Source organism: Curcuma longa, chromosome 9 (genome assembly GCF_044706935.1).
Source record: "Curcuma longa cultivar G26 ecotype Majalengka, Jawa Barat chromosome 9, ITB_CL_G26_1.1, whole genome shotgun sequence".
NCBI classification, from domain to species: Eukaryota; Viridiplantae; Streptophyta; class Magnoliopsida; order Zingiberales; family Zingiberaceae; genus Curcuma; species Curcuma longa.
The window spans coordinates 2,395,359-2,420,155 of NC_133869.1; the positions used below are offsets into that span (position 1 = coordinate 2,395,359).

The 24,797-nt window shown below is 34.4% G+C and overlaps 1 protein-coding gene across 1 annotated transcript in view; it reads left to right on the plus strand.

Annotated features, from left to right (window-relative positions):
• The first annotated feature begins 2,707 nt into the window (after positions 1-2,707).
• Positions 2,708-24,797, plus strand: part of LOC141835079 (protein SABRE) — a 64,551-nt gene continuing 42,461 nt past the window's right edge. Inside the window, exons 1-5 of the mRNA XM_074722505.1 lie at positions 2,708-3,080; positions 5,159-5,270; positions 8,624-8,893; positions 13,123-13,379; positions 13,790-14,003. Of these exons, the coding sequence (XP_074578606.1) occupies positions 3,010-3,080; positions 5,159-5,270; positions 8,624-8,893; positions 13,123-13,379; positions 13,790-14,003 (924 nt within the window). The 5' untranslated portion in view covers positions 2,708-3,009. The remainder of the gene's footprint in view (positions 3,081-5,158; positions 5,271-8,623; positions 8,894-13,122; positions 13,380-13,789; positions 14,004-24,797) is intronic.

Below are 24,797 nucleotides of genomic sequence, written 5' to 3' on the forward strand. Positions count from 1 at the left end.
CGGGGACACTTTGAATTGGTGCAACCACTATTCGAGTAAGTTTTTTTATTTTCTCATTCTTTTCTTTTTTAATCGCATTACTTACCTAAGATTAAGTGTTGGAACATTTCATGAGTTTTGTTTTGCAAGAAAATGACCCATCAGGAAAACTATAGTATGGTCCATCTCCCTCTCTTCAATGACGATGACTTTGACTACTAGAAGGGGTGCATGAAGTTCTACCTAAAAACTAAGGTAGAAATGTGGATAATTATCAAGATCGGGTTTACTCTACCAATAAACGAAGTCAAAGAGAAGTTCAAATGTGAGAGTTGAACCTCTGACATCAAGTGGTAAATCATAGCCGGTGCGAAGATCACTCATACACTATAATATGACATAACTAAAGAAGAGCTCAATCATGTCAGACCATTCATAAGCGCAAAGGATCTTTGGGACAAGCTGGTCGAACTCCATGAGGAACCACACACACCAAGGTAATGAAATACGATTTATATTTAAATAAGTTATTTAATATTAAAATATAGGATGGTGAATCCGCAAGCCAATTGCATGCCCTCATCAAGGACATCCTGAACGGACTACACTCTGTCGGACAACCATTAGAAAATCGAGACATCATAAGTACACTCTCAAAGGTTTTCTTCGGAACACTTTGTGAGCATCTATGGTAGATGAATACAAGGTCTCTATGAATCTATCTATAATTAAGATTGACAAATTATTTTTACGAATTTGAACTGCATGAACAGACTAACTTGGATCAATCCTAGAAAGGTATAGCTTTGTTTGCAGGACAAACCAAAAACAAGGAGGATAAATCAAAGTCTTGACCAAAGTCAAAATCAAAAGATGAATCAGATTCAAGCAAGGATGATGAAGAACTCACCTCTGAGATCGTCAACTTGGTCCACAAAATGATTAAGAAGAAGAGTTTGACAGTGGGAGATTAAGAAGGTGATTCAAGCAAAGGGTAAGCAAACCCAAGGCCGAGGTGACTTGCTACGAGTGCAACTAAAATGATCACTACAAGTACGAGTGTACAAACTCGAAGGAGACCAAGAAACAATGAAAGAAGGTGCTAAAAGCCACATGAGACAAATCATTGTCGGAGGAATCAGACACGGAGTAATTGAAGCAAATGAGCTTTATGACTCTAATGGTGAAAGGAGACATAGCCGAGTCCGAGTCAAGTCACGAATCCGTATCCGGTTCAAACAATCAAGAAGACGAGGTAACATCATCACTCGTAGATAAACTATATATCATCATAACATGTCTAACTAAGAAGCTAGCTAAGTCTAAGGACTGGATTAGGCCACTTCTTAAGGAGATCAAAGACCTTAAGAAGGAGACTGACCTTAGTCTCTAGATTAAAAAACCTCAACTCAAGTTGAAAAACTTGAGGAAGAGAACTCTCTCTTGAAAGGTCAAGTCGAGGAACTCAAGGGCTCGTTGGAAAGGTTCATATCGAACTCCAAGTACTTATACATAATACTTGGGATCCAGCAAGTCATATATAATAAATTCGGACTTGGATTCAAAGCTATGACGAGATATAAATCCTATATACCCTTAGTTAATTGACATGCTAGAAAACGAGTTCAAGCATGGATCCTGAAATCAATGTTAATCAATAAAATAAAATTTAACTAATATTGGATCTCCAACGATCAAATTCACTGCTTAGATAAACGTTATCAAAGTTGTGATCTAGGAGAAGCCAATAAGAAAATTATTTCTTTATTTAGTTAAAATTGTATGCATGATTGTTTTATTTTCTTGTTTAATTTAGAATGGCTAGATAGAACTAGAATGACTAGATAGGAAAAAAGTTATCTGATTTTGACAACATAGTATCAAGACGAGGTGAGCTGATAGTACGTTAGAAATACTTAGTCTAAGTGTATATGTTAAAGAAGGAATATCCTACCTAGCTCACTTAACTAAGAAGAATTGACTGAAGCTAACTCACTATATCCTAAGCTAGTTAGACTAAGATTTAGTTCAAAGTTTGTCAAGTGTGTAATTTTTTAAGTTTGACTTTATCTAAGGAAGCGATTGTTGATTTGATTAAAAAGACCACCGTACCTTACCACTATCTCGAAGTCAAATCTAAAAATACATACTTAATTGACTAAGGACTAAACTTGAATTAATTCAAAATTAAACAATAGCAAGTTTTTGTAAAGTCTAAAATAATTGTAAAATAAAAAACAGTATGTTAAAATTAATATAATATTTTTTTATGATTTATTTTTGTATTACTTAATTAACATAAATCCTAAATTCTAATATTTTTATTATGAATTTCAATAGAATTATAAATTAAAAATTATATTACTTAATGAACAAACAGAACCACACTCCAAAATTATGAAAAATTTAATTTTTACACTTCAATTATTTAAACTTCAGTAATCAACTAAAATAGACTTATCATGTTTTTATTTATTTTGTATTTTTTTCAGTAAGAGTAATGCTTTGATTTTGATTTTTATTGTAGATTATTGTAATCTATTTAGGACAGTATATCCGGCAATATTTTTAATGGGCCGACTAAACAGGCCCGGAAAGAATCACAGGATTCGGCCCAAAAATAGGCTTGCTGGAACAGAGGACTGTAGTCATACACATACTGCCTTTTCCCCAAATCCGTCATTTTAGTCGTCCTTTTCGTCTTCCTTTTGCTCTGGTTTCCCCGACGCTTCTCCGCCTTGCTCCTCTCTTCCTTCCACCAGATCGGCCCGATAGTAGCCGATTCCGAAGCTTTACGTCCATGGAATTCGGTCTCGAGCACTGATCCGTTCCGCGTCGTTTACTTACTGGGCGGTCCTGTTCGCCCCTGTTGCATCCCGGCGCGTCTCCAAAAAATGGGATCTGTGGTCCCTGGAGTCGGGTCGGGAGCCTACGGCGAGGAATTCTTTGTCTGTTAGGCTCAATGAAGCCTAGGTATCAAGAACTCTAGCTTAAGAATTCTTTCTTTGGTCCTGGGGTTCCCTTCGTGCGATGGCATCGTCACCAGTGAAGTTCTTCAGTGCTCTTCTGGTCGTTTCTTCGGTTGGATGGGTCATTTTTGTGTAAGTTACTGAGAAATTTCTTGGATACTCGAGGGATTTTTCTCTGTTATTTTAAAGTTACTGTCTTTCTTGATCGTTAAGCACGTGGAATTGTTTTCCCCCGTCAATCTATCACCATGTGTCGAAGTGTGAATTTGGATGTGCTTTACTTCTTGAAGCCTTTTTCATTTGGCTTGCTACTAGTAAAATAGGACCATATCAGCTAGATGGTCAATTGAATTAAAATTTTAATGAGATAAGCTGAAAAATTATGATAAAACATCCAAAGCAATGATGTGTTACCGAATAATAGTAGCTCTATTAGTGACTTAATTTTGTTATGTGATATAAATTAATTTATTTTTTTATATCATAACGTTAATATTAAATTGTAGTTTAACCAAATATATTTAGAATACTATATTGATGATATAATTACCATAATGTAGTCAAACAAATTGAACAGAGTAAAAAAAAAGATCAAATGGGCTAAAGTTTTATGTTAAATAGCACTAACTAGACGCTAAGAATTTCAATTTTGTTCTCTGTACTCTTTGAAGGTTTCAAAAAAACACTTAAGGAAACCTAATTCTAACCTATTTACTCTTCCTACATTCCAATCCTCACTTCTCCTTTGTTCATGTTAATGCTTCTTGTTGAACTGTCATTTGATGATCCAGCCTTCCCCACCTTAGAGCCAACTATTGTCACCTTCTCTCATTCAGCCTCTTTCTTTCTTCTCTTCAAAAGGGAAGTAGGAAAGTCATGTTTTCCAAGTTTAAGCTATGGGAAAAAAAAATCTATTGACCAAAGCTTTCTTGCTTATCAAACACTAGAAAATGCACAAACTATTTCTTGGAAGCATTTTTTTTATTATACAGTCGAAATCTTACTTCATCCATATTTTTGCTCAAATTAGACTTCAAATATTATTTTGAAAACAGCTATGCTGTTGAGTATCAATATATATTGATTGTTGGGATGCTCAGTTCGTGGTAGGTGTTGAAGGAAAGGACTCATGCCCTTAGTCGCATGGGGAGATACCATAGTCCACATGCTTATATTGAGGGGCCTCCTCTACCAACAAGCTAGTCATTTAGGAGTGATGAAAATCCAACAGCTAGATCAATATTTCGAAGTCATGATGGTCTAAGGAGGCATGGGTAAGATAGAGTGCTTCATGCCTATAATCCAACATGGACCAGAGTTGGGATGTACCCATCTCAAAAGTTATCATTATGGGGATGGATAGACCTCCTCCCTTCCTTAGAGAGTATGTACTTGTCCCGTCAAGGAGAGATATTGGTGCTGAACAAGAATCTTCCGAAGGAATATCATTTGGTTCTCAAAGATAGAGTTTCGTCTTTTTTCTTTTCTTCATTTTCTTTACTTTCTTATGCATTCTTCATTGCAAGTCTTTAGGTATTCTAACTTGAGATTTTTTTTAAAAGTTTGTTTATTTACCTAGAGATATTTTTAATCCCAAAACATAAGATAAAGATGTGTTTGTTTATTTTGTATATGAAATAACAATTGTGAAGAAGGATTTTGAATGTTATTCTACTGCAATGGAGGGCTTGTTTAATTTTGCAAAGGTTTTGTCTGACTAGGACTAAGTTTTATCTGACTGGGACTAAATTATCAGCACATAAATTAATGCAGGCAGGGCTGCATATGTAGGCTAAACCAGGTGGCAATACCTACCTTCTTGATTGCAAAAGCTGTAACAGTTATCTCCAATATCTACATTAAGATAGCTACACATTGAGAGCAAACACTAATGTTGTTTTGCTATATAAACATCATGATATCTGCTCCTTTACAACTAGACTATTCTAGCATTTGGCAGCCGACACTTGACCACCATACATGTGACATATCTTGTTTGGGCATTAAACACACTCATTTTATTGAATTTATTTTATATTTTGCTATAACAATGATGATTTTTTTAATTTTTAGTTTTCATTTATGTGACTTTAGCACTTAATAGCTAGAAAATTCTACTTATTTATTATGCCACTACTTGCATGATTGTCATTGTATTTTTCCTAATTTTTTTATATGCTAATTGAACCACTGCACCTATGTTCTTTCAGATTTGCTTCCAGATTGCTGGCTTGGTTTTTGAGCCGGATTTTGAAGGCATCTGTTGGCTTGCGGGTTGCTGGGTGCAATTGTCTAAGGGATATTACCATGAAATTCCAAAAGGTATTCTTCTCTCAATATCAAAACTTGTTGTTAAGTTATGCCAATAACTTAATTTTTCCCTTATCTTCTTTGAATTGTCACCATTATGAAGCCACGTTAGTACTAATTATTGGGGTTGCCCACATGAAACTTATCTCTCTGTTCCAAGTTATTTCACTAGTAATATTCAAGTTAATTCACCTTTTAATTATGTTGACAATAATTTTTCTTTAGGCATCCTTTGTGCTTATACTTTTGATTCTAATCAATTCAACTTGTGTAACTATTGGAAACTACAAATTATAACTAATCTTATCTTAAATTTTGCACACAAACAAAGAGGATGAGAGACAAGCTAGCAGTTCTTTAGACGAAAAAGAGGAAAAGAAAGGGAAACTGAAGTTGAAGATTGTTAGAAATAAATGCTTCAGCGTCTCATCATTTTCTGAATGCTTCTCTCTTGTCTCATCATTGGCATTTCCTTTCTTTCTTTGTGTCTTTTTTTTAAAAATCAACTGCTGTTTTTTTTAGGAATGGCCTTCTCCCTCTTTTTTTTTAAAAAAAATCAAATTGCCTTTTTTTTTGGAATTACTTTCTTTTTCTTGTAAACTTTTATTTCTTTTAATCCATACATGCTCTTTTTTTGAAGAAAGAAATATACTTTTAGTTAGGCCTGTTTGAACCAGGCCTAATAGGATTTGGTTACTTCTGTTTCCATTCATGTGCATTTTGTCTCTCCTGTTTCCAATCATGGATGGAGTCAAGATTATAAGATTTTAGGGAAGATAGAGAATATCAAACATTTTTGAAACCCTAGGCATGAAGGAGAAGCTTGAGCAAAGGTTTGTAGCAAGGATGAGAGAGTAAAGGGTGAGAACTTGAGGAATTGAGGGGGTTCGAGAATCCTACAAACCTTATAAGGAAGAGGAAATATAACAAAAACCAAACTGGACAATTTGAGCTCGGGTAAGAGGATAGGGCTTGGGATTTCAGAGGTCGAGGATAGGAACAGTGTTCTGCAGGGAGATGGAGGCATGACTGAAGAGAAAGCATGGAGGTCCTAAATGGTGCTTGTCAGTAAAAGAGGAGAGGAGATAGGTAAATGGGCTGAGAGAGGAGAGCCATTTCACATCATGTATAGAAAGAGGACCCTCCATGCATTGAAGAAAGCTATATTGAAGTTCAGCAAGGAGGAAGATAATCCAATGTGGAAGCTAGCTTCTCTATTTACAACCTACAGAGATATTGTGGTGTAGGAAGGAATGTTGCTTCCCAGAATTCTGGGTGCTTTGTCGTTGTAAGGTTAGTTTGTGATGTACTCATGGCTCTACAATAGAGGGGAGTGCTACTTCTAAAGGGAAAAATGGGGAAAAAATAGAAAAAATAAGGATTATGATGGTGGACAAGAGTGAAAGGTTGAAGAGGAAAGAAAATTAAGGTTTATAGAGGAAAGGGAGATGAGGAGGAAAAAAGAACTGACTTTATCAGCAACTGAGGAAGGCCATGTCATCATACTAAAGAACTATGACTTTGTCAGCAACGGAGGATGGCCACGTCATCATACTCACTTTGCGGCCTTCCCCTTTGGTCATTGAAGAAGGAAAACCTGATCCTAAAAGTGGAGCACACTGCAATACTAAGTTGAGAAGGATAAGAAATTGTGTATTTATAGTTTTTAGATACAACTAATTCTATCTGAATCTAAGCATCAGAAAAGTTAGGTCTTACACTAGGTTGCAATATTTTAATCTAACATATAACTGTTGTAATTTTTGAATTTGCCGACCCCAAAGTTTAAACCATATTATTGATGATCTTAAAGTCTCAACATAGGAATGTTCTTGGTCTAGTCTTGGCCCAAGATCATACTGATACAAACTCATAGATATATCACAGCCCCCAACATATTTTTAAGGACCATAGGCAATGAAAACAATCAGTATGTATTCTACCAGATATATCAAATCTCTTGAGTCTTGATCAAATAATATATCTGAGTCATTATTAATTTATTTTTCATGGATTTAAATAACCTAATGATTCTTGATTTCAAATAAAAATGAGAATAGTAATAAAAAAACAGATATATGCATCGTAGCCTCAAGTATGAAAAATTAACTGGGTGATTTTAGTTTGATCAACAACCACAACTCTAAAAAAAGGGCAATTCGGTGCACAAAGCTTCCACCAATGCCGGGTTCCAGGGAATAATTTATTGTATGCAGCCTTATTCTGTATTGTAAGAGGTTGTGATTCGAATCCGTGACTTCCAGGTCACACGGCAATAACTTTACTGATGTGCTAAGGCTCCCCTTCTAATATCACAATTCTTATAATTCATAATTCACATCTAATATCTCTTGACGATAGGAGAAATTTTTCTCCAATTCTTTCTCTCATGTCTTTTGAATCCGCTGACACTAATCTGTCTGTTCATACTGCTCATTGGTGAGGGGGAACGATGAGCTACAAGTGATGCGTGATGGGCCATGAGCCATGAGCGACAAACTTCTACTGTCTTATTCTTGAATCTGACACCACTAATTTGGATTCATATTGCTAACAACATGTGATGATCTATAACTCTTCAATTCTCCCAATTTCAATGAGCAGTGCTATCTTCTAATTCTGAAATCCAATTTGAATCTGCTAATGTTTCTTCACTAATCTGATATCTTTAGATCTTTATTTTCATAGTTTCTTGAGTTCATGAAATATAAATGTACAGGAAAGTACAAGTAAAATATCATAATTTGATTGAAATATATTTTTCTGTGAAAATAACTACTTGTTTTTGTATTTTTTTTGTTTCTTTATGTTAGTTGTATTGATTATTTTAGTAGCCATCATAATATAATTAGTTTTTCTTCTTCTTATATTATCAGTGATATTTTTGTTATAATTTTTATGGTTTATGGAGACATTCTTTCTGGAGATATGCATTAATACTAAATATCAGGTCATGCTCAAACTAATGACACTGCATATTTTATTTTTTATAAAATTTGTGCATACTTTATGGACAAGAGAGTTGATACATATGATAAGCCATGAAAATTAAATCAAAAGATTTAAGGATTTTGCATGATGCAAAATTCCTAAAAAGGGTTACAATAGAAAAACAGATTGTTCCGTCTATGCTAAGCTTATTTTTTAGGGAAAGATGCCCATGGCAATGCTGAAACAGGCCTTAGTCTAATACTATTCGCAATGGAATTTCTAGATAGTTGGTGCTTACAGCTCTATGTTTAATGCAAGTTTTCTTTATGCTATTAGCTTATTCATTTTTTGTCAGTTATTTGTGAACTTCTGTTTGTCAGTCAGTTTTTGTGCATTATTTGGAATCTATAATTAACTCAGTTATTTTTTCTCAGGGTTCCATTGAATCATTATCTATTGGAGAAATTAAACTCAGTTTTCGCAAATCACTTGTCAAGCTGGGATTTGGTTTTATCTCTAGGGATCCCAAACTTCAATTGTTGATATCTGATATCGAAGTTGTAATAAGACCTTCCCCGCAAAGCAAAAAAGTAAATAATGCTAGCAGGGTGGAGAAACCTCGATCTGCTGGAAGAGGGAAATGGATGTTGCTAAGTAGCATTGCTAGATTTCTTTCGGTTTCAGTGACGGATTTCATTGTGAAGGTATGTGTTTTTTGGAAAATGAATGTCTAGTTGTACTGTAGAATTGATGTTTATACACATTGTCACAAACTATTTTAAATAACTTTCTGCTAAAAGGAATTAATGAAGCCATAAGGTTTTCATTGCTTCTAGGACTCGAGTGAAATTCTCCTGGAAAAGAGCATTATTGTCCTTTTAGGCTGTATTTACTTAGAGAGATGGAGAAAGAGGGGTCTGAAAATAGAGGGAAAAGAAAGAAGGGGGGAAAAGAATCACATTATGCTGATGGAAATGATGTAATGCAGGAAACATGCCAATCCCGTTTTGGTGATTGGTTGGTGTCCCTTTACTCCTCTTCCATTTTTGCAGATTTATCTATTCTTTGTGCCCTATTTTTGGGCAACAAAAGCTGATAATAAGTAGGCTCTTTTCCTTTATTATTCTCTCTGTCCAAGTAAACAACCGAACTTGCTTTTTTTCCTGTTGTCCCTCATTTTCTCTTTCATTCTTTATTTTAAGTCAACAATATGTTTTTGTACCATTCTCAACTAGGTGCTAAAGCAGAGAATGTAGGCTCTTTTATTTTTTTGGAAAATCTTTCTAGCTTTAATTTTCCTTTTCATAAAAAGGAGAAATGTTCATCAAAATGTGTTTCATAGTAAATTTTCAAAAATATGAGTATATATATGGAGAGAGGAGTAAAGAGAATGGTGGAAAATGATTTTCTTACTGTTTTTTTTTTCATTTTCCAGATTCTCTCTTTTTCCTAGAAAAAAAATTGAAAATTTCCTAGGAAGCAAATTCACTAGATTATACTGTTGGACTTTCTCTCACTTCATTCCCTCCACACCTTCATAGATATCCTCAGCATTTCCTGTACCACTCTTTATCAGTATCTTCCACTACAATCCCTTTGTTGTAGATGCTTCATACTTGTCACAAACCTTTCATTCACTAGCTAGTTGGAATAAGACATAAAGGTGATACAGCCCCACAACAACCAACATTGGTGTGAGATTTTTCATCTTAGCTCCAGTCATTAGATTCCTCTGCCCCTTAGATTTGGCATATGCGGCCACATGTAAGGGATGCTGTGATCCAACTCTTGATTGGTACCTTCTTCACCTTGTCCATTTGCTTCAAGCGTTAAAATGACCTTCCCCATAACAGGCCAAGCTCCACTACTGCCTTCCCTTTCTGGTGATTAAAGGTTATCATTGAGACACTCATTTCATTTCCCTCCAATTAGCATTATCATAGTTTTGACTTCCAAGATGATTTCACCCTCAAAAGTCACTTCTTTGGCTGTAAGATTTCAATATGTTAAAGCAGAAAAAGGAGAGATGAGGTAGGAAATCTGCGAGAACCAACCCATGAGAGGGGTTTGTTTTTGAATGCCAGCCATGATCCTCTATGCTCATGACTGTGAAACTCAAGTGTCAACCTGGAAAAGCAAGACCAGGCCCATTTTAACAAGGACATCTATACATGTTGAAACAAAGTAGGTTTAGTATAAAAATGGAAAGACTAGAAAAGGTTGGATTGGAAAAAAAAAAGTTACAACAATGGAAAAAGATAAGCCAAATTTGAGAATAGAAAATTACAGATTCTCTATGCTCATGACTGCGAAACTCAAGTGTCAACCTGGAAAAAGCAAGACCAGGTCCATTCTAACAAGGGACATCTATACATTTTGAAACAAAGTAGGTTTAGTATAAAGATGGAGAGACTAGAAAAGGTTAGATTGGAAAAAAAAGTTACAACAATGGAAAAAGATAAGAAATATTTGAGAATAGAAAATTACAGATTCTAGAAAATGGGGGTGGCTATGGTTTAAAAGGAATAGATAATAAACCTGAAGTATTATAATTCACCATTTACATCTCAAGTTTACACAGTGCTGATTCATTGTTTCACCCTCAATTTTCATCCTCCATTAACTTTTGATACATTGTGTGCTTGATTTAAGGTGAGATTATTTCAGTTTTCTCTTCCATCTTTCTTTATTTTCTTGAAGTCAGTATCAGATTTTTTTTCCTTCTGACATCTATATTTCTTGGGGTAAAATAAGATAACCAAAAATTTAGTCTGCACATCTCCTCTTTGAAAGTAGATGCTGGAATTCTAATATCATCACTCTCGATAGTGCAATCCCAATAGATAGATTAGTCATTGCTCCCTTCTAACATCTTCTTTTTTCCTTATCTAAAGTAAAGGTCAATATTTAGTCTGCTCTCCTTTTAACATTTTCTCCTTGTATCTTAAATTAATATCATATTTTTCCATGTGATTTCAATATATATGTATGTCAAAGAGTAGATATTAAAATCCTAACTGTAAGCTGTTTTTTTTTTTTACTTCACGATTTCTCCATATTCACAAACTTTAGTTTTCCACAAAATTTGTGGTTGGAGGGGTATTTATGGATGAAGATTAATACTTAACCTCTGTTACTTTGACTTGAATATGAGTGTTTTGACACAAGTGTGGATGTAAATGTTTGCCACAATTTTTTTTTTTTAAAATTTTGTACATAAGGTGAATAAGGATATTGAGTGTCCCAAGGGGTAGACTGCCGGTATATGAGTGTTGTTGCTTGACTGTCGGTATTCAACATGGATAAGTAAGGGGTAGATGAAGTGTTTAATACCAGATGCTGCAATAATATTGTGTTTTTATCGAGTGATGTAGGGTTTGTTTGTTTTGCAGAAAATAATTTCTATCGGTAACATGTTTTCCTAGGAAAATTTTCACAAAGAAAACTTTTATTGGGAACCATTTTTCCCCTTGTTTGGTGGTGCATGACAAAACATTCTAGCCTCTTAAAACCCATAAAGTTGTCCCAACCTTGCAGTGCCACAGCCTCAAACTTTTCTTTGCCACCCTAGAATGCTTCCTTGCTGCCAATCTTGGTCATATTGTGACTGCTGAGCCTCCCATCTCAAATGTGCTTATTTTGGCCCTTAAATACACTTAGGCAACCAATGCTATGGGTGCCTTGAGCAAGAACAACTATCCCTCATTGTTGGAGCAACTCCTAATGTTGATTGTTAAGGAAATGATGTTGTAGATGCCATCAATCCTTTTTGGGGTGTTGCCATTCCTCTGTGGGAGGTGCCATCAACTCTTTAGGTGTCACCAATCCCCCATGGGAGTTGTGACTGATCATCAACATAGGTACCATCAGTGCTCCACGAGTTGAGGAACTGATGCTGGAGATACCGCCGACATCCATGGGAGCTAGGAGGTGCTGTCATTGCACCAATGCTCCATGGGAGTTGTTGCATTTGGTAGATGAGTGTTCATGGGAGAAGATGTGAACGGTGGAAATTATCTGGCATTGATGGCTTGTGGCATGGCAAGAGGGAAATAAAATAGAGGGAGAAAGGAAATGAGAGAGACCAAGTAGGTTTCGGCAAAGTGATTTCATTCATTTTGAGCTAAAGTGACACACACAGAGAAAACCCTCTTCTTGTCCATTGACCAACTTAAAATTTTCAGGTGGCTATGAATTTATGGTGCTCCAAACAGTGGAAAATGAGGAAAAAATTTTCCAGAAAAAGATTTTATGAGAAACAAATGGACCCTTGGCTAGTCTTGTTTTCTATTTGTAGGATGTTTTTTATTTTCTACTGCAAGCTATTGATTAATCAATATCTATGTTCCAGTTTCATCATGATCTTTAGATTAAATATTTATACGGGCTTTAGAAACTTAGAATATCTAAGTTTAGTCTTGTATGAATATATAGTCTTTAGGTGGCACATGAGTGTAGCTGTCCCTCTTTGTTGGAAGATCCAATTTTGTCTAAATTTAGGTGTATTGGAGTATTCATTTAACTATTATTAGAGTAAGTAGCAGATTCTTCATAAGATAGTTCAGCTTAGAAGTTAAATACATTGCTTCAATTCTGGAAATCCTTCTTCATGCACAATATCGACATCAGCATCAACCAGCCTTGTTAATCACAACTATTTAGGGTCAGATCGCTTACATAATCATATCCCTCAATTGAATCTACCGCATTCACCAATTGAATTTGTATTGCTGTTCACTCATGAAGATGATTTTTCATTGACTTTCTGTCCTACACGAGGTTACTTACTAGAAACTAGTGGTAAAGTTTTGCTATAATTTATATATTTTGTTGTTATGAACAGGTTTCTTTTTTTTGTCTTAAAATTTGATCTATTTTTGTTGGTATAGAGGGACTAACATGGTTTTGTGGTTCTGATTTTTTAATGGTATAGGTGCCAAAAGCAATCATTGAAGTCAAAGAACTTAAGTTGGACATTTCTAGAGAAGAACCAAATCAGATTCTTCGTGTCAAATTGCACCTTGTACCATTTATGGTTCATTTAGCCGATCCATGTCTCAGCGTTGATAATACTTTAACTTCTAGTCAAAAAGAATGTTTGCAAGATGAACAATCATTTTCTTCTGTAATGGAGAAGAACTCTTTTATTTGTGAGGACTTGTCAGTTGCTTGTGATTTTGGTCATGACAGGTATGCCCTACTTTAAGCAAGTTATTCGCCATTGTCAGTTACCTAATTAATCAGATATATAGGTTACTCAATATTAACTTGATTTTAACACTGGCAGTCTATGATAAATAAAGACACTGTTACAGTCCAATTCCTATTCTTTTATGTTTCATAAGTTGCAGAGCTGCTTGCTGTGAACTTTAGATTTCTAGGCCAAACATGTAACTTAAAAAACATTACATTAACATATGCCAGTTGCAAAATAAATTGTTATATAACTATCTTGCAACAGTTTTGCCTGGGACATTTTGAAGATATCAACTATCCTACACTCATTCTTCAAAATATTTGTGAATATTAACATTCTATAATGAAAACCAACACTCAATTGTGTGATAAACACAAGACTCATATTTGTCTGTTTGACATAGGGAGAAAGGTGTCAAAGTCAGCGATCTGGACATGGTATGTGGAGATGTTTCAGTTAATGTTAATGAAGATCTCTTTAAAAGAAAAGATAAAAATCTGGAACTGCTATATGACACTGCAACTGAGGGTGCTACATCAACTATGATTTCCGAAATATCTGAAAAAAACAAGTCCACCCCTTCCATAAAGAGGCATATTTTTGCTTTTCCTGAAAAGGTTTGCATCCTCTGAAGGGATTATCATTTTTTACTTCTGTGTAATATGCCTCTACTGTTTTCTATAGATAACCATCACTGCACTTTTTTATGGTGTTAAATTGATAGTTTTCTTCATGTAATTTAGTGGGTATTAATCTGACAGAAATGCTCTGGAAATTTAGCTGAGAACTGTTTTAGTTTCATATCTTTCATTACAAGCTGTTCTGAATGTGTTTGTGTGGGCAGCTACTTATGGATCACCTTTTCTTTTTTTTTTTTTTATCTATGAGCTCTTGATCGTAAACTATTATACTTGAGACATGTTTTTGAACTATGTTATTTGTTATGAAGTCTCTAGTGGAATATACTTGGATCATGGGCCTTTTTACCTTTCTGATTAGGGATCAGTTCTCGTTGCTTGATTGGATTAATATCTTTGTGTCCATTTGTTTAATTGTAGCTGATTTGCACTGAAATCAACCAGAGTTCTGAAAATTGAAAAATCTGATGCTTCTCCCATTATGAATTTTACAATTGCACTCTCCCTTATTTTCCATTGGTTGGTTTTGTTAGTACCCTAGTGGAGTTTTGATGTGTAGTCAAATAAGTCTGAAATTAGGTCTTGTTGTATTTGACACGTGTGTCTAAGTGTACAAAAACTTAGGAGATCACACGTAATATCCAGATGGCGAACCTTGGCAGAAGACACAAGCGAGCGAGAAGGATGACATGGGAAAGAAGCCGACGGGCTCAGTGCATCCGAGGTACGAGGAGCTACAGAAGAGTACTTCGACGAAGCGAGAAGGACGCACGAGAGTGAGCCGGAAGGGCTCAATGCATCCGAGAGACGAGAGGCTGGGATGAAGACTGTGTAAGACGACCAAGGCAGAACGGAGAATGGAGGAGGAAAATGGTCAACATGAAGTTGACCATTCCAGGCACTCGGATCCAATTTGGACACCTCAGCATTCCAGGCGCTCGAATCCACGGATTGGGATTGATGAATTCAGGCGCTCGGATGGCTTTCAGGTGTCCTGAAGTGCCACGTCAGCACAACGGTCAGATCGAGGTGAAGACCATAAATAGATTGAAGCTCAATGTAGAATATACACATTCGAATTATCTGTTTCATTCAGTTCGTTTAAAGTTTACGCTCAACCGTTGTACGAGGTTTCTTCACCTCCAGATCAATTTCGACTAGGAGACTTTGATTAGAGCTTTCATACTCTTGGACTAACAGCTCGAGGGTTATAACCAAGTAAATTCTGTGCCTCGTATTTTATTTCATGCTATTTACATTTTAATTAGTGTGTCCTTGTTCAAAACATTAGCAAGAGAAAGAGGTTAATTTTGTAGGTCTATCTAGGGATTGAAATCTCCCGTATCGTCCGATACGCACGAAAAATTTCGTTCCGTCACGGCACCGGCACCGGCACCGGCACCGGCACCGGCACATGAGTTCCGGCCGGGGAACGCCTCCGGAGGCGTCGCCCGGGCTCGGCGACGCCGCCGGAGGCCCCGCTCGGTGCCGACGACGTTGCCGGAGGCCCCGCCCGGGGCCGGCGACGCCGCCGGGGCCCGGCGACGCTCCACACGGGTGAACCAATCGCGCGGTGCGCGATTTTTCCCATTTTTTTTAAACTTAGGTTTTAATTAAGGTTTAATAATCAACTCCTAGTTATAGTTCAAAATTATAATTCGGGATAATTTAAATAGGCTTTATTTAAACCTATAAATTATAAAAAAAAATTTATTTTTTATTTTTAAATATTTAGATTAAATTTTTTATTTTAATTAATATATTTTATATTTTAAAAATACCAAAACTATACCGGCACAGTACAATACGGTACCGAAACTGTATCGTTCCGGTCCGGGACCGAAACTCCAGTACGGCTCGATATTTTAAACCTTGGGTCTATCTTCACTCCTCCCCTCTAGCAATCCACGAAAAGCTTACACTACATCTATAGGTTTCTCTGTGCAGAAGTCATGGTTCTGCAGATTTTGAGGCTCCAACATCTCAACGTTTTCAACTTTAGAATTATTGAAAAATTGCTGATCAATGAGCAAGCCAATGGATAGGTTTTGTAAGATTAAATATTATTCATTTTATACGGAATAATAACTTGTTCCATTATTGAGTAGGCCCCTCACTGTATACAGGGAGTCCTCTATGTTTGAGAAGGCCACGTACTGACTTTAGTCATTTTACAGTGCTAGTGCATAAAAATAGTATATATAAATAAAGCTATTCTAACACTTCCATCAAGTTGAGTATTAATATATACCATCTGCGCAATTTTTTATGTTGATTAATCAAAACAGATGATATTGTAATCCAGAGTTTTTTTAAAGACATCATATGAAAAATATGATCTCCATTTACTGAATGCTATCGATAAGCACAAGTTTCGTTTGCTCTTGCATTTCTATATTGAGTTAATTGATACTGATTCTTAATAGGTCGTGTTATGATTATCATTTGGGTTGTATGTGTAACCTTGATCAGATATTTAGGGCTTAAGTGTTGGAGTCGAGGGAATACAAGTTTCACTATCACAGTATATCTCTGTTGCCATTGTCTTCTTTGGTAGTTGTATTACTATTGATATTGCCATCATCAGTTTGAATTTCTTATCAAATTGTAGTGTGAGAAGGTGATGATGTTTCTTGCTCATCGATTATATTGAATAGATTTTGACCAATTATCAATTTGCCCTTAACTGTAGAATAGCTTTAGAAAACTTTTCTTTCTTTTACTCGAATGTACAAGCTTCTCCATTTTATTTTCTTGTGGGCTTTGGTTGTCTTTAGGGGTGTGATAAATTGAGACGTTTGAGTCAAGATCCAAACAGAAAAGATTTCAATCAGACAGTGCGTTATCATGTTCTGCTTTATCAACATCTCTAGCTTGCACTACTTAAAGCTGTTAAGAAATGAAATCTTGGTGGTGGATCTTCTGCTATTCCATGAAGTAATAGATTCTCAACCTCAATAATGCTCCACCAACCATGCTAGATCATTCCCACTCTAAGCCAATATCATATCTACATTATTAGAGTCTTGTTCTTCCTTCTCCCTTCCATCATGAATTTGAATTGAAGATACATATTATGGTGAACGTACACCATCTTCTATACACAGTTTTGTATGAATAAGAAACCTACCAATTTCTTTCATAACATTTGAAGACATTATGCGTAAGAGAATCGTTATTGTATTTTTTTTCTTCATGTTTTAGGCTAATTCTCGTTATCTTACTCACTTTACAACAAGAACAACAATTAAGCCTTATCCCACTATGTGGGGTCGGCTATATCAATCCTTCTACGCTATTGGGCTCCTATCCCCTACTATATTATTATTTATATTTAAATAAATTTTATCTTGTTTCTAACAAAGTCTGTTTTGGTCGTCCTCTTTCTTGTTTGATTTGCATATTTGTTATAGTTTTACATCGTTTAACTGGAATGTTTATTGGTCGTCTAAATACATGTTTGTACCATCTTAAATGTATCTCTCGGAGTTTTCTCTCAATAGGTGCAAATCCGACTCTCTCTAATATTTTCATTTCTTATCATGTCTATTCTTGTATATTTGTACATTCACTTTAATATCCTCATCTCTATAATTCTCATCTTCTGCTCATGTGCTCGAGTCATAATCCAACATTCAACTCTATATAACATAGTAAGTCTAACTGTCATTTTATAAAACTTTCTTTTAAATTTTAGAAGTACTTTACGATTATAAAGGACACCTTGACGTTTTTCTCTATTTTTATCCTACTTGTATTCTATGTAAGACATCTCTCAATCCTTCTATCTTTTTGCAAAAATAATCCTAAATACTTAAAGCTCTTAGTTACGGACAATTCGTCATCTCTTATCTTAGCAATTGTTTCATTACATCTAATATTGTTAAACTTAAATTCCATATATTCTGTCTTTACTCTATAAGTCTAAAATCTTTCACTTCTAGCATTTTTCGTCAAGATTCAAGTTTAACATTTACTCCTTCATGTGTCTCATCTATTAAAATAATATAATATACAAACAACATGCACCACAATACTATATTTTGGATGTGTTCAGTGAGTTCGTTTATGATTAGTATAAAAAAATAGGGACTTAACATATCTCTTTTCTAGAATTCTTCATATAATTTTTCTTGAGACTTTATCATAAGCTTTTTCTAGGTCGACAAATATCATATGTAAGTCTTGCTTCTGTTCCCAATATTTTTCAATTAATTGTCTGAGAAGATACATATCTTCTATCGTCAAATTTTTAGGCATAAATTCAAATTGATTTTCTATCATCGTGGTCTCCTTCCTTAATCTTTTTTCTATTACTCTTTATCAAAATTTTATGATATGACTTATTAGTTTAATACCTTTATAGTTTGCATACTTTTTTACATCTTTTTATTTTTATATAAGGGAACTAAAATATTTATCCTCCACTGATCAGATTTTTTTTTCGTTTTCAATATCAAATTGAATAACCTTGTAAGCCATTCAATACCTCGTTTTCCTAGGCACTTCTATACCTCTATAGGAGTATCATCAAGTTTAACTACTTTTTCATTTTGCATTCCATTTAAAGCTTATTCTATTTCTGAAGTTTGAATTTTACGATAAAAATTTAAATTTCTATACTTATTTGATCTACTTAAATTACTTAAATTAAGTTGTTTATCTAAACCTTCATTAAAAAGTTGATGAAAATACCTCTTCCATCACTCTTTTATTTCTTCATCGTTTACTAATACCCTATTGCATTCATCTTTAATACATTTTATTTGAATAAGATCTATTATCTTCCTCTTTCTTATTTTAGTTATTTGTAAATGCCCCTTTCGCATTCTTTTGTATTCAAATTTTGATATAAACATTCAAAAATTTCATTCTTGATTTCATTTATTGTTTTTTTGGCTTCTTTCTTGGTCACTAAATACTTTTTAAAGTTTTCTTCGTTCTTATATATAATATCTTATAGGTTGTTTGTTTTTTTCCTTTACTTTCTCATTTCTCATTCGATCACCAAAATTCTTTATTTGGTAGTGCACACCCCTTTGACTCACCTAGTAAACTCTTGATTACTATTTTCAACTTTAATGTCATCTTATCACATGTTGTTTGATGCAAATATCCAATACTACTAACCTATGTTGGGTAGTTAAGTTCTCTAGGGTTAATTTTACAATCTTTACAAAATTTTTTATCTTTTTTTCAAACCATAAGAAAGTCTATGTGTGACTTATTATTCTTACTTTTGAATTTGAACAAGTATTCTTTTCTTGAAAAACATATTAGCTAGTATAAGGTCATATGCTCTTGCAAAATCCAATATAGTTTTACTTTTTTCATTTCTTGTTCCAAAACCCATAACCACCATGCACCCTATCATATTCCTCATTTTAACTTCTACATGTCATATTTAGATTTTCTCCTATGAAAATTATTTAGTTTGGCGGGATGTCTTAAAGTGTATACACACTAATGACATTAATAGTTTCTTTCGTCATTATTATTTTGAGAGTTATAATCCTATCCGCTTTCTAATTACTCCTATTTCATTCTTTAATGAACTATCTACAATAATATTATTTTATTTCTTATTTTACTTATTCTTGTGTACCATAACTTAAAATTTGAATTCTCTATCATCTTTGTCTTCTCTCATATCCATCTTGTTCCTTGTACACTTAATATAAATTTTTTTCTTAATCATCGTGTTTACTACTTCTATTTCTTTACTAGTGCACGTTCCTAGGTTATATATTTCAAATATTAGATAATTAGTTTTCTTATAATATTTGTTCTTATCCAACTTATGATATGAGAACTTTTGCATATTTAATACTACATTCAAGTTCTCATAGAGATGTAGCTGTCCTTGCTAAAACATTACAGTCGGACCTTGCAATGCATTCCTTCCAGGGGAAGACCTAGTATTAATACAATAGTTTGATGAATCCATTCATTGAACATTTGCCTGATCAACGTTGGCTGACAACCTAACGTGCAACTCTCAACCTTTTTTATCCGGGCTTGAGATTGACATTGGTGGGCTTATCTTACTCACTTTAATTGTAAGATAAATAAATGAATCAAATCAAAATTGTTTTCTATATAAGTAAATAGTGACTATTAATAAATTATTTTATAGTTACTAGTACTAATTTATATCTATATCATACTGTAAAAGATCTCCAAAAGAGATAAATGTGTCTTGAAATTATTGACTCCTATTAATAGACTCAACAGCTCATTCTCTTGATGGTTGTAGTTTGATATTACACATCCGAGGGCCTTACATATTATCATTTGTAACTAGACTATATTGATAATGATGTGCTGAATATGCTAGACTAAAATAATACCCTCAAGTAATTAAAAGCTAGCAAATTGAATAGTTTTTTGTGCCTATCTATCTCCAGTAGTGCTAGAGTAATAAGATGCCTTTTAGTCCTCAAAAGTGAACATCATCTTCAATTCGATCCTGAAATGATCTTTTTTAGGAACAATAACTTTATAAAGAAAAACTAAGATGCAAACAAAGTTTCTATTGGTTGTTGAATCTTCATAAATTTCCTTATTAATGTATGTACTCAATGATGTTTGTAGAGCAATTTTATTAATGATTATTTTCTTTTAAGTACTTTTTTACTATATCAAGGTTTACCTATCTCCATTATTATCAAATCAATACAGAATGTTGCACTTGATGTTCAAAATAATGTCGGATGATCTTTCTCCAACAACTTTCTATCTTGTTAAAGTTGACACTGTTGTTTGTGACTACTTGCACTATATGTTTGACACCTATCTCTTGAGCTATACTATTCATTAGACTATATGTATAAGATGTATCATGGTATTCTTTAATTGCATTAACAAATTTGTGAAATATTATATTTCTAGCTATCACACATCAACATAACTCCACATAGGTTTCATTGTTTTTTGGATGATATGAGTTACGTTTTGGTCTCCTTTGCTTGTTCATCTAAGTAAAAACTAACAATTTTATACGCAATCATAGTTTGATGTCATACTTATTATTTGCTGCATTTGGTGGAATTTGATTGAAATGTTTTTTTTTATGATAGATGGATTTCTTCCCCTTTGTGTTGGCATATTAATTCTGGTCTACTTGTTAGCATGGTTTGGGAAGGCCATCAGATCAATATTGCTAATATTTACCTTATGCCTTTGTCGAGTAGAAGGAAAGAAATTACCAATACCACCTCTTGATGAGGAAATACGAACATTTGCACTCCTTAATATTGGTTCAAGAGTTTGAATCACTTCCACTAGCACTAATTGAGATTTTTCTAGCAGCAACAATTGTACACATTTGTTGCTCAATCATATTTTTTTCAGGTGGCACAAAGAGCAGTTGGGTCATGTGGGATATCATTGCCACGACTTTGAATAAATAGGATCTTTAGAAGCTTTCCTATCAAACTCTTATGTTGTTTCTGTTGGTATTTGAAGTTTCTCTTTCATTCTATGTGGAATTTCTTGATGAAATTTTGAACACTTTGGGACATGCGAGTATCCATTAGCAAGTTGTTGTTTGAGATGGGTGATTCCATCTTATGTTCAATAATATCACAGTATAAAATAATGTTAGTAGAATCAATTCCTTAAGCTACACACGTGTCTTTATTCTGAATCATACTGCTTATAGTTTGTTCCTAGTCGTGTATGTACACATTGTTGATACCTAGATGTGAGATGACCAGAAGCTAGAAGTGGGTGTGCTTGTAGCGATTATACTTGCAATTGCAATCCTAATCTACTCTTGATACAAATTTAGCAAGGTCATACAAGATTAATGCAGTAGAATAAAAAGAAACATTAAAGCAAGCACATCACAAAGCTAACACCTTCATTTATGTGGTTCGGAACCCTTCTTTCTATTGCACGACTTATGATTCATTAGTGAGTCACTCTCAAGAAGCTACTATCTTTCTCCTTCTCAGCGAACTATTAGAGTTGGAGAAACCTCTTACAACATACAAGGTTTATAAGAAAATTCAATAGGAAGGCTTAAGATTATGGAGAGACTTATAATAAAATTTGACCAATTCTATTTTGCCAATCTTGAAGCTTCCATCGAGCTCCCTTTCATTGTCTCCAATCTCTTTTTATTTCACTTGCTCTAAGTTGATTTGTCGCCAATCAATTGATTGGATCCACTTATCAGTCAACTAGTTCCTTAATCACTTTAGCTTGAGTCTGCCAACGACTACTTGAGTTGATTAGATTTCACCATCAGTCGACTTGGTCACTATAGCCTTGTGATAATCCAACTGTTGTAGTGCAAATCAATGACTCCTTTCAACTTTACTTCTGTAGCATTAGTCAATTGATCATAGCTCGTTGAGTCGACTACCTAGTCAACTCAACTATGAGTTGGTTGATCACACTAGTTGTCTCCTTAGTCAATTCAATCCTCCTATTCATTAAATTCTACTTTAGTCGATTGGAACCTACTTGATTATGATCATTTTGATGATCGAGTCTCATGCCTAAGTTGAGATTTTACTCTCACTCTATGTGTACAAGCCTTTCGACTCTCACAACTTACCAAATTTTACCTTTGCAGCTTAATTTTGCCACCATAACCATCTCCCATTTGGGTACTCATCCCTTAGATGCATGGAGCCCTCAGTTCACTCCAAGTGTTATTTTTCACGCTTTACCTACGTACTGTGCCTCCATCGACTGATATCAACACTACCCTTACTCCTCGTCATGTGGTCCCTCAGATGTCTCATTCTTTCCTTCTTCAATTTCTACGAACCATCCTTCTTTGATCTTTATGAACTTCGAGTTACTGAGCTACCAACTTGGCCATGTTAAGTTATACTCTAGAGTTGCTCCAACACACCTCAGTGCTTTTATCTTGCAGTCCTTCAATCACTTCGTATAACTTTTTTCAATCTTCACTGACCTCCAAGTCCCTTAGGGTGTGTTTGGTTCATGGTGATCATGCATAACCTCACATAACCAAGGTTTTGAGGTGTTTGGTTCAATCTTAGGTAATGTAATAAAAACCTGTTTGTTTGAAAGTTTTAATGTATAACTTAGTGTAGGGAATTGTATCAATCACCAGATTGACTAATAAACTAAACTAAAATATATATAATAATAATAATATTATTATTAATGGTGATATATATAAATAAATTTAAATAATATTTTAGAATTTTTTATTATTTTAGAAATTTTTTAGGATAATTTTATTGGGCTTTAAACTAGATCTATTTAGGTTATCTCAACTATAATTAGGAGTTGGTTGATTCAATTAATTAAAGTTTTAATAAAAAACTTAAGTTTTAAAAAACCTAATTTTAAAAAACCTAATTTTAAAAAAAATCGTGAAGGCAACGGAGAGCTCTCACGTACACTACATGTCGCATGCTGCCCGCCTCTGCCTTTCGCAGAACATCTGCAGAACAATGCTCGCCCGCAGAACGCCGCTTGCCTCCCGCCGAACTTTTGATCACAAAACATCGTTTGCTGAGCCTTCTGGTGCCGACTGCCAACTCCGACCCTCGTCGAGCCTTTTAATGCCACTTGCCACCTCCGGCCCCTGGCGAGTCTGACGCGCGAAGGAACGGTAACGATCGATGCGGAGAAGCCCGGAATCGAGAAAAACCTCCAAAATCAAAGGTAATCACATTCCAGGTTAAATTCTCGGATTGTTGACGTTTCGTGATATGGCGGGAATGCAATATAACTTGGGAATGGTTCATTACCTAAACCAAATAAGGTTTTTGTTGATAACCTTGGATGGATAACTAAGGTTATCAATATAACTCCCAACCAAACCACCCTTAATGTATCACCTTGGCCGCACTAAGTCATCATCCAACATAACCTTGACCTTGTTGAGTTTCAAGCCTTGTGAGCTCCATGTGTGTCTTATAAAGCTCCTGCACACTCAAGAACATAACAAATATACAATGCAAAGCTAACTTAAACCCTTTGTATAAATATCAAAACCTTAATGCACAAATATCAAAATATTATTTTAAAAAGTTAAATATTTAGAAAATAAAATTCATACATTAACTCCAACTCTATCTATTATAAACCTACACACTAGTATTTTTCCTAATTTGGAGGATTAAACATTATTGATTATAATTTTAAAATTGTCACCATGTGACCTAGATGGGTTCGAATCTCAAAAACAGTCTCTTGCAAAGTAGGGTATGATTGCGTACAATAAATCCTTACCTGGGACCCCGCATTGGCGGGAGCTTTGTGCACTGGGCTGCCTTTTTTTTTTAAAATATATTAATTATTTAAAACTATTTATTGATTCAATATGATATTTTTTATTATTATCCAGTAAAATACAGTGTTGATTAATATAGTAATTACAAATTAATATTATTAAATTAGAATATTTGTAAAGAATACAGTTTTATTGAAATATAGTATTTTATAATCAACAGTATTTAATAATAATTATTTTTTTGTATATTAATACATAATTATTGGCTCTGATACAGAATTAATTCCATATTAGTACACAATTTGTTAAACTGTATTCACAATATTTTAATTATTGAGTTATAAAATTGATTAATATTTGTTATATAATTTATTTTATTCAACTCTTACCTCTGCCCCTTCCCCATCTTGCAGCAAATGTGCGCTCCTATCCCCGAATGTGTGGCAACTGCTGTTGCTCCTATCCCCTTCCCCTTTCAATATTTTCCTTGCATGATCAGTCCATTGTGATTTTCGATTACTTCAACAAGTTGTGCCCTCAGCCTTGCT